At 41.8% G+C, this 14,533-nt stretch overlaps 1 protein-coding gene across 1 annotated transcript in view; it reads left to right on the top strand.

Moving 5' to 3' along the window:
• Dnaaf3 (Dynein axonemal assembly factor 3) overlaps positions 1 to 14,533 on the top strand; it is a 122,284-nt gene that overhangs the window by 59,165 nt on the left and 48,586 nt on the right. The window contains exons 6-8 of the mRNA XM_080270753.1: positions 2,709 to 2,992; positions 5,204 to 5,338; positions 11,158 to 11,291. Of these exons, the coding sequence (XP_080126879.1) occupies positions 2,709 to 2,992; positions 5,204 to 5,338; positions 11,158 to 11,291 (553 nt within the window). The remainder of the gene's footprint in view (positions 1 to 2,708; positions 2,993 to 5,203; positions 5,339 to 11,157; positions 11,292 to 14,533) is intronic.

Here is a 14,533-nt window from a genome sequence, read left to right as displayed (position 1 = left end):
AATAGGTATAGATAGATAGATATGATTGAACAATTTTTTTCAAACGGTCAAGTCATTTCTTGCATCATTTATGGCCTTATCTTAATTATCTGCATTATCATGCAGCATTTGGCTGCAGATGCGTCTCACCAGGTTTTAGTATACAATTACCACAAAAATATGCAAACTTGCTTAATTCAAATGTGTTACTTTGTGAATGCAAGCTATTTCTAATCCGACGGCCATCTTGGACGCCATCTTGAATTATGCAAAATGCTCAAGGGTGACGAGGACACCTGGCAGAGTCTTAATCTACACATTCTTAGCTTTCAAATGACAAAAGATCAAAGCAATAGACAACATTTGAAGGTTCATTGCAGTATCTGCTGGACTAAATGCTGGGCTGCATGAGTCAAGTCAGAAGGAGCTTACTTTGAGGGGGGATTAGTGTCCTAGCACAACAGGTTAGCTTTTTTTTTTTTTTTTTTTTTTTTTTTTTTTTTTTTTTTTAGAGTCTAAGGTTAGATGCATTCTGAACAGACCTCATACGATCACACTTTTCAGCCAGCCATCTGAGACAACACACTCATATATAATCATATCAAATCAGTAACTAACCCCACTCATATAACTCCTGAGGGCTTCAGGATTTCAGCAGTCAACCCAAATGTGTGCCTTCCCAAACTGTATCCTGTCTATTGCCCTGCTCAGAGCAGCAGCAGCAGTCAAAGGCCAAGGGCCAAACTCTAGAACAGCAGACAAACCTTCTCTGTTCAAGTCAAGCACATCATTCAGCAATCAGTTATAATACTCTCTCCAGGCATCTTTGATTTCGCCACTGTCCACTACTACATTTCCCTCATCATTCTTCACACACAACTCACATAAGATATCCCTGTTTTCCTTCTTCATGTGATCTGCAACCTTAAATACCATATTCTTCCTTTCAGCGCAATTTAGGATATCCAGTAAAAGTCTTTGAGACTCGGAATTTGCCCTGTATACCTCCCCTCTAGCTCTGTGCTTGGCAGCCAAGTACAGTATTCCTCTCTGTTACCAGCCCTTTACCATTCCTGGAAAAGTCTTCTTTTCTCCTTAACTGCAGCTTTTTGTCACCCTTGTCCCACCACCATGTTGCCTAATGTCTTGAAGGTTCCCTTGTTCATCCACACACTTAATGAGTGGCTCTCAGGAGATTGCTCTTGAAAGCTAAGTACTGATCACTTACATTTCTGAACAGCTCCTTGTTCAGCCACAATTCTACTCATCTCACTGTGGAAGGCATCCCTCTATGCTTGGTTTTTCAACCTTCATATTTTCCTCCTAGATGCTAGGTTGTCTTCTTCACTCTCCACTCCATAAGCATCTTGTCACATCTTAGTAATTTGTGTTGCTGTACACACACACTCTTTGTTGTCTATAACTTTAACATCCCTCACCAACCTCCTTTCAGCCCTCGTGACCAGGAAATAATCAATCTGGTTACTGTTTTCACCAGACTCATATAGAATCAACCTACGCTCCCTTTTCCTCTCCTATATCTGCCATCTGTCCTGTTACTGTGTATTAATCTTCTTTCCACTTCAGATAGTCCCACAGTGAATGACAAGCCAAATGGTTTCCTGTAGCTCAGGAAACCACTGACAGTGCTTGATGGTAACCATGTTGCCAAATAATTGGGTGACATGGAGCCTACTGTGGTGCCCATGCTAACTGTGTCGAGAGAATTAAACCCTCTCATAAATCCTTGTGCTTCAGTGTGGTGAGGTGCTGTCATCTGCTTGGAAATATCAATTCTCTGCATGGGACAGCCTTGTAGGGGCAGTTGCTTGCCTTTGATCGATGAGTCAGCATGATCAGACAGACTAGGGTAGCACAACTACAACTGGTCTGGCATGAAAATGAAAAGTTAAGAGTAAGAGTAATGAAAATGAGATTGTTGAGGAATGTGTGTGGATTATAGAGAGTGGATAGGATAGGGAAAAATGTGATTAGTGAATGGTGGAGTAAGGAAGTCTTTGGTCATCAGAGTCGAAGGGAGTGTGCTTTGATGGTATGGTCGTGTAGAAAGAATGGGTATGACTAAAGTGATGAAAAAGGTGTAACTGAGTGAGTGTGAAGGTGGGATGAGGCATGGTGCACCAAGAAGATGGATGAATATGATAAGAGTGTTTGAATGAATGAGGTATGAAGGGCGATAAGGCTAGGGAACACTGGATCGAGTTGGTCAAGTGAATTTTGTATGGAAGAGTGTATGACAAGGGTCTGGCACTGGTGTTTTCCCACTTAAGTGATAGTCATTGGATTGAATTCTATCTGACAGATGGTATGAAATGCAATAGTGTGGATGTTCATGCCTGTGGGGTGGAATCAGGATTGTGGGGGCTTGAATGGTGAATGAATCAGAATGTGGCCCATGTTACTGGTCAGACTTAGTTAGTTTCTTCTTTTATCAGGTTTTTCATTGTTCCTTGTACCATACCTTACCCCATCCCTAAGTGGAAAAAGAAGGTGTGGATGATGATAATAATATTTCGAGATCAGTTTCTGCATGTTTTGTTCATTGTATCATATTTACTATGTTTAAAGTGTCCACTACTTTCTTTAGCAACTGTATATTACAGCTTTCTCTTTCCTTAATTTTCTGGACCCTACTTCACCCCCTCCTTAGGTGGGAAGGAGAGGTCAGGATGATGATGATGATGTACAATATAGCACTTAACTTGCAGGGATACACGGTTGCGGCAACTGTTGGGTACAAGATATGACTACAAGCAAGCTGAGGCAGACTGGGGATGGCACATGAGGCTTGCTTTTCGTATCCAGAAGCTTTTCCTTGATTCTTCTCAACAAGACAAAGTGGGAATGGAGAAAGTGGGTGGGCAGAAGGATGGGTATGTTGGCATAAGTGATGGATGGGGGCAGGAGTTCATGACATGGCAGAAGACTGGGTGTGCCTTCACTATTGGCACTGATTGTCCTTCCACTCTTGCTAACACTTCCCTGGCAGCAGGTCAGTCTTACTAACCACTTCACTCCATTGATGTAATTTTTATCTTGTAGTTGACTTGATTTTGCTTGTAAGGGACTTTTCAAACTGGATGTTGTCAGTACAGTTTTTAGTAACTTGTTCGTATGAGAGATTTTTCCTGATTTGCATAAAATTACCTGTAGGTGATTTTATGCAAATCAGGAGTTCATTTTCCATATCCCTTTTTCTCCTGTCTTTTTGTATTCTGACTTCAGGTAGTTATAGGTCAAAGTAATGCTGCTCAGTAAAGTTCTGTGCTGTACAGTAACCCCTCCATTGGCACGGGTTCTGTATGCGCTAAATTCCATTTGAGCAGGTAGATAGACTCTGCCCATAATTGATAATTGTGGCAAAAAAATTGATATACATGGGAAAAGTCTACAAGTCAGCCCCTAAAACATGGACTGCTGGATGGCAACAATTGGCAGTCCCACATGGTGATGATGAGATGAAAAGCCTTTGACTCCATCTTGTTGAGAAAAGCTGTATGTGGGGAGCCACCCCATACATGAGAGTTGTACTCTCCACAGGGGCAAATGAAATTCCTGTATATTGTCAACAATTGTGCAAGGGTAAAGAAGACACAGATTAGACTTAGCACACCTAATCTCTTGGAAGCAGATTTAACAAGAGAGGTAAAATGATCTTTTCAGGATGAATCCTGGGAGAATGAAACACCCAAGTATGTTCAAAGATGATGAAAGATTGAGTTTGATATTATTAAAAATTAGAGAACACTCCTGCAGAAGATTTTGACAAATTGAAGGAAAAATTTAGTTTTTAATGCATTGAAAACTACACTATTACCCTAATCACAGGTATCAGCCAAATCAGTTATTAAGTGTGTCATAGCCTCATCCCTTGCTTATTGAAGTAACTGCTGAGATGATGATGTGAAAGAGCATGGAGGTGAAGGGTGGAGTCATCAGTGAATGAGTGGATAGGACTAGATGTACAGCTTAGAAAATCATTGATGGATAGAAGGAAGAGCTCGTGATAGGACAGAGCACTGAGGAACACCACTATTGATAGATCTAGGAAAAGAATGATGGCCATCTGAAACAGTAGCTGTAAAATGACCAGAAAGATAGAAGGATAGAGACTGCATGAGGACAGTTTGGAAATTAAAGATTTATGCCATACTCGATTGAAAGTGTTTGAGATGTCAAGTGCAGTGGCAAAACTCTTGTCAAAATCCTGAAAGGAGGATGACCAGGAGTCTGAAAGGAAGATGAGAAGATTGCCAGTGGAGCGTCCCTGCCAGAACCCATACTGACGATCGGAAAGAAGGTTGCAATAGGAAAGGTGTGTTAATTTTTTTTTGTAATATATTAAAAAAATTTAGAAATACAGGATGTTAAAGCAATTGGGTGATAGTTAGAGGCCTGGCAATGGTTACCCTTCTCTGGGATGGTCTGAATGAGAGCTGACTTCCAGCAAGAAGGAAAGGTACAAGTTGACAGGCAAAGGCGAAGAGTTTACCTAGGTAGGGTGTAAGAACAGAAGTACAGTTCTTGAGGACAACAGGAGGAACTCCATCAGACCCATATGCCTTGTTAGTAGTGATGCCAGTGATGGCAGAAACACATAAATGGAAGAAATTGTAATGTCAGCCATGAGGAAGTGTGAGAGGGGTAGCGATGGAGGTTCAGCACTGGAATCATTTAAGGTAGAATTGGCGGGGAAAGTCTGAAGAAAGAGTTCTGCATTATCAGTAGAAGAAACAGCTACAGAGCCATAAGAGTGGAAAAGAGGAGGAAATGTCAGATGCATTTTGTGTGATATTAGTTAGTAAGGCGTTTGTGGAGTGTAGTGCTCTAAAGCAATATTGTGAGAGATCAGGATGGATATGAAGTTTGACTGTTAAGAACTAGGCATTGAGTTATGTTGGATGTTGTGCTATGTAGTGATATTGGTCTGTACAAAGAAAGGTGTGTTGGGTGTTTGGTTTAACCTCTGCTGCGCTCATTGCCTCATATGGGGCGATGTGCAGGCCACCCCTCCCCTCGCTGATTGCCTTATATGAGGCGGTGGGTCTCCACGTCATAATTTCAAACACGAGGAGGTGTTAGTGGTTTCCATGGGAACATTGACTCTCCCTCTATGCCATCAGAGCTGTAGCCAAACCCTGCCATACCGCTGTTGCCAAATACCGCACTTTAGTAATTCATATGTGCAGGCAAACCCTGGCAGCGCTGATCGCCTCATATGAGGCAGTGGATCTCCGTGCCATGATTTCAGGCACGAGGAAGTGTCAGTATTTCCATGGAAACATTGAGTCTCCCTCTACACTACCAGGAACTGTTGCCAAGCCCTGCCATGCCGCAGGTGCCAAATACCGCATATTTAGTAATTCAGTTCTTGTTTGTATCCTAGCAATGGCAGATTCACGTCCATCTACCTCCCACAGTGCTGGCAACTTATTGCTGCCCTCACACCCATCCATGAGGCGTAAATTACAAAAAGACGAAAGTGATGAAGAGTTCGAGCTCAGAAACGCTTGATCTGATGACAAAAAATCAATTTAATATTAAAAAAAAAAAAATCCTAAAACAGTGACTCAGGGAAGGTAATCAGGTTAACCCCTACACCGCGGGCTTGTTTACCAATTACTTGCGTGTGCCGCGGGGTTATTTGGGCTCCGACAGACTCTCAAAAAATATTTGCCAAAAATCAGTTATTAGTCCTAGAATAATAAAATTACATATGCTTATGGCACATACCTTCAGCTTTCTCCTGGAATGATTGTTGAGCCTTCGTCGGTTACCGTAGGACTTGTGGAGACCTCTGAAGTAGGGTAACGAAGTCTCCACTTTACACTTCCCGACAACCCGTAATATGATTACCACAGCCAGATACAAACACTATAAACACTATTCTACAATTTTCAAGTAGTTTGGGATCCATACTAAAAAAAAAAAAAAAACACTGTGAAAGCAATGGAAATTACGAGCGTGTCTGATCGTCGCACTGGCACTAGTTCGCTCATGGTAGTCTGCCATTTATTATTCATAAAACCCCTCACACTTTATATTTCTATTACTATATAACACTTATATATATCTACAGTCTTTATCCATAAGTTTCCTTCAGTAGTATTAGTTTATTGTCACTGTAGGGATTCAATTTCTTTCAGTAAAATACGTAGCATTCACTTTCTCGTCCTGTATACTGGCATTGAGAGTGAATGTCACTTTCATCTTCACTCTCATAACTCATAGCATTCAGACATGCTAGAGTGAAACTTTCACTTTCATTACTCCTAGGGTATATACTCGTATTCTTATAATACTACTCATTTACATTTCTATTTACATTCTCTATTTTATTTATGTTATTTACATTTCTATTTTATTTACAGTGTTATGCACTGTCACTTGAAATAACTTATAAAACTATTTTCCATTGTTCACGTATATTTACATTCATTACTTTCACTTGCTGTTTACACATTATTTACACATTATTTACAATTCCACTTGCACTGTTTTACTCAATAGAAAGATCGTAGTCACTCTTTCATCAATTGTCAGCCCTTTATCTCTTTCCACACGAGGTTTAGTAGGGGGTAAAGGTCACAGAGCCATTTGCATGGGGGTGAAAAAAGGCCTTGAAGTCAGCAAGATGAAACATACGTCCTCTCACTTCGGAAGATGAGACTACACTGATAACGCAGGGGCCAGGCCAGCTAGCCTAGAGGCCTGCTTTAGGGGTTATTAAGAGTTACCAATATTACTTCTTGAAACAGCTAAGTCTAGCACTGATATGATTGGCAGGAAATCTAGACAATACATTATAAATTTGGTAGTTCCAGGTGAATGTAAATATCATTTAGGGTTCTCCCTTCCCTCCTTACATGTATATTTATTACGAAAATAGATTAGAGGCCTACTTAGGAGATATATAATCAGAGCTACCAATGTTAAATCTTGAAACAGCTTTGTGTAGCACTGATATGATTGGCAGGAAATCTAGAATATACATTATAAATTAGGTAGTTCCAGATGAATGTAAATATCACTTAGGCTTCTCCCTTCTCTCCTTACATGTATATTTATTACGAAAATAGATTATACGGCATATTTCAAGGGGAAAAAAACAGCGAAAATTAGCGAACGAGTGCACGTGAGGTGTTGTCAGGTGATAATTAGCCAATTCCAGGTGTATGGCACTCTCACTTACCTGATTTCTTTCTTGTATATATTATTTGGTATAAGAATACGACATAGGGCTTATTTCAATGGATGAAATCAGTGAAAAATTCCAGGGAAGATTTACTTAGCGTAGCATGGCCGGGCAGGCGAGAGGATAGGGTAATGTAGTGGGCGTAGGGATGGGAGTCAAGAACGGGGAGAAATGGCTAAATTGTCAACAATGGATGGGAGTACAGATGAGATTAGGAGTGCTGACTAGTGTTGGACATTGTCAGTACTGATAGATGATACAAGCCCCCACTTGAAAGCCCGGGTGAATTCAAAATAACACAGAATCACAAAAGCGACGCCCCGCGGTATGATCCCTTGCTCCCAAGCGTCACGAAAGTGACGCCCCGCGGTTAAGGGGTTAATAAGAATTAGTGTGGCGGGGGTTAAGTGTAAGTGATGATTGTTCCATATTTCCAAAAGTTGGGAATGCCACAGTGTGCATGTGAGTAGTCCCTGATATTTGTAAGGGCTTGGATGTCATATGTTTCAGGTGTAAGTTGCTGATACCATCAATTGCCATGCCTCTTGAGTTCTTTACAGATATGGTTATTTTTGTTGATGAACAACCTGGGTCTGTTTTGCTGACCAGAATCGTCAACCACAGGCAAGTAATTGCCTCTGCAGAACTGTCCCATGCAGTGAACTGATGTTCACAGTGCCTTGCTGCAATGTGGCATGGGGAAGAGTGTGGCGATTTGGTTCCTGGGTAGATGCAAAAAAAAAAAAAAGAAGAAGAAGAAGAAGGAGAAGAAAAGAATCCATTCATCATCCAATCCTACATTGCCCCATTAGGAGCGTAGGAGCCCGGGGCTAGGCAGTTGGTCCCGACATTTAAGATGAGAGTGAAAGAAGAAAAGAAAAGAAAGAAAAAAAAATACTGTACAGTATATAAGTGGGTTAGAAGATGGAAGGAGGTGCGTTAGGCTAAGAAGGTGGATGAAAATGGTAAATAGGAGTGTAAGGAAGAGGGGTATGGAAGTTGATGAGAGGCCATTTGACAAGGAATCAAGTTGGTTGGATGAAATATGTACAGAGGTGCATGTGACTTATTTGGCATCCCATTTTAAACTTAATAGCTGATGGATGAAATACATCTGGCTGATAATGTGAAATGCATATATACTGAAAAATATTAGAAAAATATGTCTATCTGTCTATCTATTGCCAGACGCCTCATTCCCGTTCGGGGTGGCCACAAACAAATCGCATCCACGTCGCCCTGTCCCCCACCATTTCACTGCCCTGCTCCCAACTTACACACCCCTCTCTCATATACCTCTCCATCCCATCCCTCCATCTCATCCTTGGCCTCCCCCTCCCTCTTCCCCCCTCCACCTCACTCACATACACTCTCTTTGTCAGTCTTTCACCCTCCATCCTCTCCACATGGCCAAACCACCTCAGTGTATTCCTCCTAACGCTTCCAATCACATCCACATCCACATCCACACCACAACGCTCCTTTATATTCTCATTCGTCAGCCTGTCTCTCCATGTGACTCCACAGGCTTCTCTTAAATAACTCATTTCCACTGCTCTCACTCTTGACTTGTGTCCTTTCAGCAACGTCCAAGCTTCACTTCCATACATTAGAGTTGGTATCACAGTACTGTCATGTAGTAACTTTTTCACTTCCATGCTCACTTCCCTACTTCTTATCACTGCTTTCAAGGAACCAGCAACCTTTCCTCCCTGCTGTACCCTTTCAATCACTTCACCCTCCAAACCTCCATCCTTACTCATCACACTACCCAAGTACTTAAACGTACTCACATTTTCCAATTCCTCACCATCCAACCTCGCTCTACATTCACTGACTTCACCTCTCTCAAAGACCATCACTTTACTCTTCCCAGCATTCACCTTTAGATTCCATTTCATACACACTCTCCCAGACTCATCCACCAAGCCTTGCAGCCCTCCTTCGTCTTCATTCAACAACACAGTATCATCTGCAAACAACAGTACAGTGAGTTTCCAAACACTGCCCTCTCTCACCAGGGCCACTGCAACATCCACTACTCTACCTTGTACCTCTTTTATTACCCCATCCATGTACAGATTGAACAACCATGGTGACATAGCACATTCCTGTTTCAACCCAACCTTAAAAGAGAAAAATTCACTCAGTTCACCATCCGCACACACTGCAGCCTTAGCACTATCATACATACTCTTCACAATATTCAACAACTTCCCATCTACTCCATATATTCTTAATACTTGCCACAATCCTTGTGTATCCACCCTGTCATATGCTTTCTCCAAATCCATGAAAGCCGCATACAACTTCTCTCCCTTCTCTAGAAACTTTTCCACTAAAAATCTAAGAATGAATATCTGATCTACACAACCTCTTCCCTTCCTAAAGCCTCCCTGTTCTTCTCCAACTACAGTAATTCCTCTGTTCTATCTCTAACTGTGTCAATAAGTATCCTACCATATGCTTTTCCTATTATACTAAGAAGACAGATGCCCCTATGATTACCACACACTTCTTTTTCCCCTTTTCCTTTGTACAAGGGAATAATTATATCTGACTTCCAATCCTCTGGGACTCTGCCTTCCTCCCAGGCTAATCTGCACATTTTCCACATCCATTCTACTACTATCTCTTCTGCATACTTTAGCATTTCACCACACACTCTATCAATTCCTGGGACTTTCCCCAATTTAACTTTCTTCATTTCTTCCACAACTTCTATCCTACTGATTTCTTCCTGTCTTCTCACCTCCCTCCTCTTCCCAGCCATTCCCCTGCCACTTATACTTGCATTACTTCCATCCTCTATGTTCAACAATTCCTTAAAGTGTTCTCTCCATCTGCTCACATTTTCTTCCTTCTCCTATAGTAATCTACCATTTTTATCTTTCACTCCCCTGCTAACTTCACTTCCACCCTGTCTTACTCTTTTCACCTCTTTCGAGAACATTTACTTACAGTCCCTCCACTTTACACTCAAGTTCCTTCCAAATTCCCCATCTGCTCTCTTCTTACTCTCTCTTACTAATCTTTTCACCTCTCTCTTTCTTTCTACATATAACTCTCTCTTCTGCCTCTCAACTTCTTCCATGCCCCTATTTCTCATCCATTCATTGTATGCTTTCTTCTTTTGTGCCACAGCCTGTCTCACCTCTTCATTCCACCACAGTTCCTTGCACACCCCTCCGTCTTCTCTTCATCCCACACACCACATCACATGCTGCACATACTTCTTCTGTAAATATCCTGCACACACCATCCAAGTCCCCCATCTGCTCCAGTTCATATTTGCTCAATTGTTCCTCCACTTCTCTCTTATACTCTGCCTTTTTCTCATCCTCTTGTAACCTTTCCACTCACCTTACAAATACTCCTTCTTCCCATCCTTCCCTTCTTCTATTTCTCCATCCTAATTGGACTTTGATTCTGGCCGCCACCAAGTAGTGGTCAGAAAGTCCACTCCCCCAACCTCTATAAGCTCTTGGATCCATTACACATTTTCGCATCCTTTCATCCACACACACATAATCAATCATTGCCTTCCTTTCATTCAGTTCACCACCCACCCTTCTCATCACTCGCCATGTATACCTGTGGATCATTTTGTGCCTGAAGAGGGTATTGGCTATCACCAACCCCCTCCCAGCACAAATGTCCACTAATGCACTGCCATTCTCATCTATCTCAGCAGGCACACCCCACTCACCAACTATTCCATCCACCTTCACATTCGCTGCTTTACCATTCATATCACCAGTCAGAAACACTCACTCATTCCTTCCAAACTTATCCATGCACACTTCCACATTGTCCAGAACTCTTCTCTCACTCTGCTTGCACGATCTTGCTTTGGCGCATACACACACACAATCGCCCACATTTGTATTCCAACTTTCAATCTTACCCACACAATGATGATGATGATGATATGTAATATGTATGTGGTTTGGCAATGGCAGCAATGTGTGATGGAGGGTCAAAGGATAAGCAGCTTGGGTACTGGGGTGACATGCTGACCGGCCCTTTCCCAGCCCTGGCCCTCGCCTCACACACTATACATATAAAAAATGCACAACATGGCTGCACCAAATATGTAAGTTACAAAAAATGTTTTGCTGAAATAGTGCTTTACTTAGGTCATTGTTAAGTCTTTGTCTCAAATGATAGGCAGTATTAGTGAGTGTACATTTCCTTTTGGATCATGGAGAGAAAAATTACAGTGGTAGGTAGAGCACTGTATTTTTTATGAAAGCACAGTTTTACACTTATTGTGGTTTGTCATTTTAACACTTATGAAAAAGAAAAAGTTACATGTCCCTCTATTGTGACTTTTTCAATCTCTAAACTGTAGCTTTGGGAAATTCTGCCATGCACAAAAAAAATCACTAATTTTAAATGTTTTCCATTTAATTTTTTGGTTATACTTGCTCACAGAATGTGTATTAATGGTTAGGTTAATTTGTGCCATAAATGGAGAGGAGAGAGTGTGAGAGAATGGAAGTATGGATGGAGTATATGTGCAGGAGTATGTGAGAATGAGAGGGCAAAAGAAGGAGTGTGTATTGTTGTGAGTAAAAGATGGAAGAAGAGCATAAGAGAGTATGGGTCAGTTGGCTCAAGGATTGTGTGAGTAAGATTGAAAGTTAGAATACAAATGTGGGCGATTGTGTGCATGTATGCACCAATGCAAGATCATGCAAGCAGAGTGAGAGAAGATTTCTGGACAAATGTGGAAGTGTTCATGGATAAGTTTGGAAGGAATGAGTGTGTATTTTTGATTGGTGATATGAATGGTAAAGCAGGGAATGTGAAAGTGGATGGAATAGTTGGTGAGTGGGGTGTGCCTGCTGAGATAGATGAGAATGGCAGTGCATTAGTGGACATTTGTGCTGGGAGGGGGTTGGTGATAGCCAATACCCTTTTCAGGCACAAAATGACCCACAGGTATACTTGGCGAGTGATGAGAAGGGTGGGTGGTGAACTGAATGAAAGGAAGGCAATGATTGATTATGTATGTGTGGATGAAAGGATACGAAGATGTGTAATGGATGCAAGAGCTTATAGAGGTTGGGGGAGTGGATTTTATGACCACTACTTGGTGGTGGCCAGAATCAAGATCCAAGTGAGATGGAGAAATAGGAGAAGGGTAGGACGGGAGGAAGGAGTAGTTGCAAGGAGAGTGGAAAGGTTACAAGAGGATGAGAATAAGGCAGAATATAAGAGAGAAGTGGAGGAACGATTCGGTAAATATGAATTGGAGCAGGTGGGGGACGTGGAAAGTGTGTGCAAGATATTCACAGAAGAAATATGTGCAACATGTGATGTGGTGTGTGAGGTGAAGAGAAGATGGAGGGGTGTGCAAGGAACAGCATGCTGGAATGAAGAGGTGAGACAGGCTGTGGCACAAAAGAAGAAGGCATACAATGAATGGATGAGAAATAGGGGCATGGAAGATGGTGAGAGGTGGAAGAGAGAGTTATATGTAGAAAGGAAGAGAGAGATGAGAAGATTAGTAAGTGAGAGTAAGAAGAGAGTGGATAAGGAATTTGGAAGGAATTTGAGTGTGAAATGGAGGGACTATAAGAAAATGTTCTGGAAAGAGATGAAGAGGGTAAGACAGGGTGGCAGTGAAGTTAGCAGGGGAGTGAAAGATAAAAATGGTAGATTACTAGTGGAGAAGGGAGAAAAAGTGAGCAGATGGGGAGAACACTTTAAGGAATTGTTGAACATAGAGAATGGAAGTAATGCAAGTATAATTGGCTGGGGAATGGCTGGGAGAAGGAAGGAGGTGAGAAGACAGGAAGAAATCAGTAGGATTGAAGTTGTGGAAGCAATGAAGAAAGTCAAATTGGGGAAAGCCCCAGGAATTGATGGAGTGTGTAGTTAAATGCTTAAGCATGGGGGAGAGATAGTAGTAGAATGGATGTGGAAGATGTGCAGATTGGCCTGGGAAGAAGGTAGAGTCCCGGAGTATTGGAAGTCAGGTATAATTATTCCCTTGTACAAAGGAAAAGGGGAAAAAGAAGTGTGTTGTAATCATAGGGACATTTGTCTTCTTAGTGTAATAGGAAAAGTGTATGGTAGGATACCTATTGACAGAGTTAGGGAAATAACAGAGGAATTAGTTGGAGAAGAACAGGGAGGCTTTAGGAAGGGAAGAGGTTGTGTAGATCAGATATTCATTCATAGATCTTTAGTGGAAACATTTCTAGAGAAAGGAAAGAAGTTGTATGCAGCCTTCATGGATTTGAAGAAAGCATATGACAGGGTGGATACACAAGGATTGTGGAAAGTATGGTATTAAGAATATATGAAGTAGGTGAGAAGTTGTTGAATGCTGTGGAGAGTATGTATGATGGTGCTAAGGCTGCAGTGCGTGTGGATGGTGAACTGAATGGATTTTTCTCTTTGAAAGTTGGGTTGAAACAGGGATGTGTCATGTCTCCATGGTTGTTCAGTCTGTACATGGATGGGGTAATAAAAGAGGTACAGTTGCAAGCACATGACTCAAGGCCACCTAGTCGACCAACATTTTGGTGTTTTATCTGGCAACAGTGGTAGCTGTGAACTTGACCGAGATTGAATCAGCTGTTTGGGCGAAACAAACCCAGTGATAATTTGTCAATGTGCAGTTCTAATTGGTTTCCAGTCAACATCATGCAAGTAAATTTATTATACTGATAATTATTAACGTGTCACACACGTGGTAGATGTATTTATAACCATAGTATTACAACACAGGAATCCAAATAGTGGTGCATTCATTCATGTGAGACACACGGGTATCCCGAGCGTGCAGCTCCATCACCACCTTGGTTTGTGACGTAGGCACCACGTGACGTCACGTATGGGGGATGGAGATTAGTTGACCCGTTCATGATGAGAAACATTTATAGAAAGTAATCGTTTGACTTTATCACTAGAATATTAAAGAAACGTTGGTTTTGTATGTCAAAAAAACCTATTACTACCCCTAATCTCATATATGTTAAATACTGCAGCCAACCACTTGCCCCCTCATCCCCCTCCCATCACACGTCCCACCTCGTCCCGCCTTCCTCACCCACCACTCTGCATATAACTCCCACACCGCCCTCCCCTTGTTCCACCTACTGTGGTGTGAACCTTTAACTGTCCCACCTGCTTTGGAGTCAGAGGTCGACGAAAGTGAGGTTAACGGTGAGGGATGACTGGCATGACGGTGTTTTTTGTGATAATAATGCTAGGTTGCAGGGCAGCTGGTAACCCTACGGCATGTCTCATGAAAACTGGTAAAGGTTGTTTGGTTCACGACGATTGTCGAACAAAATAAATCACTGCCGATACCCATGTGTC

This window comes from Coenobita brevimanus, chromosome 5 (genome assembly GCF_032717465.1).
Source record: "Coenobita brevimanus isolate Jiangsu-jjx chromosome 5, ASM3271746v2, whole genome shotgun sequence".
Lineage (NCBI taxonomy): Eukaryota > Metazoa > Arthropoda > Malacostraca > Decapoda > Coenobitidae > Coenobita > Coenobita brevimanus.
This window is presented reverse-complemented; position numbering and strand designations above follow the sequence as displayed.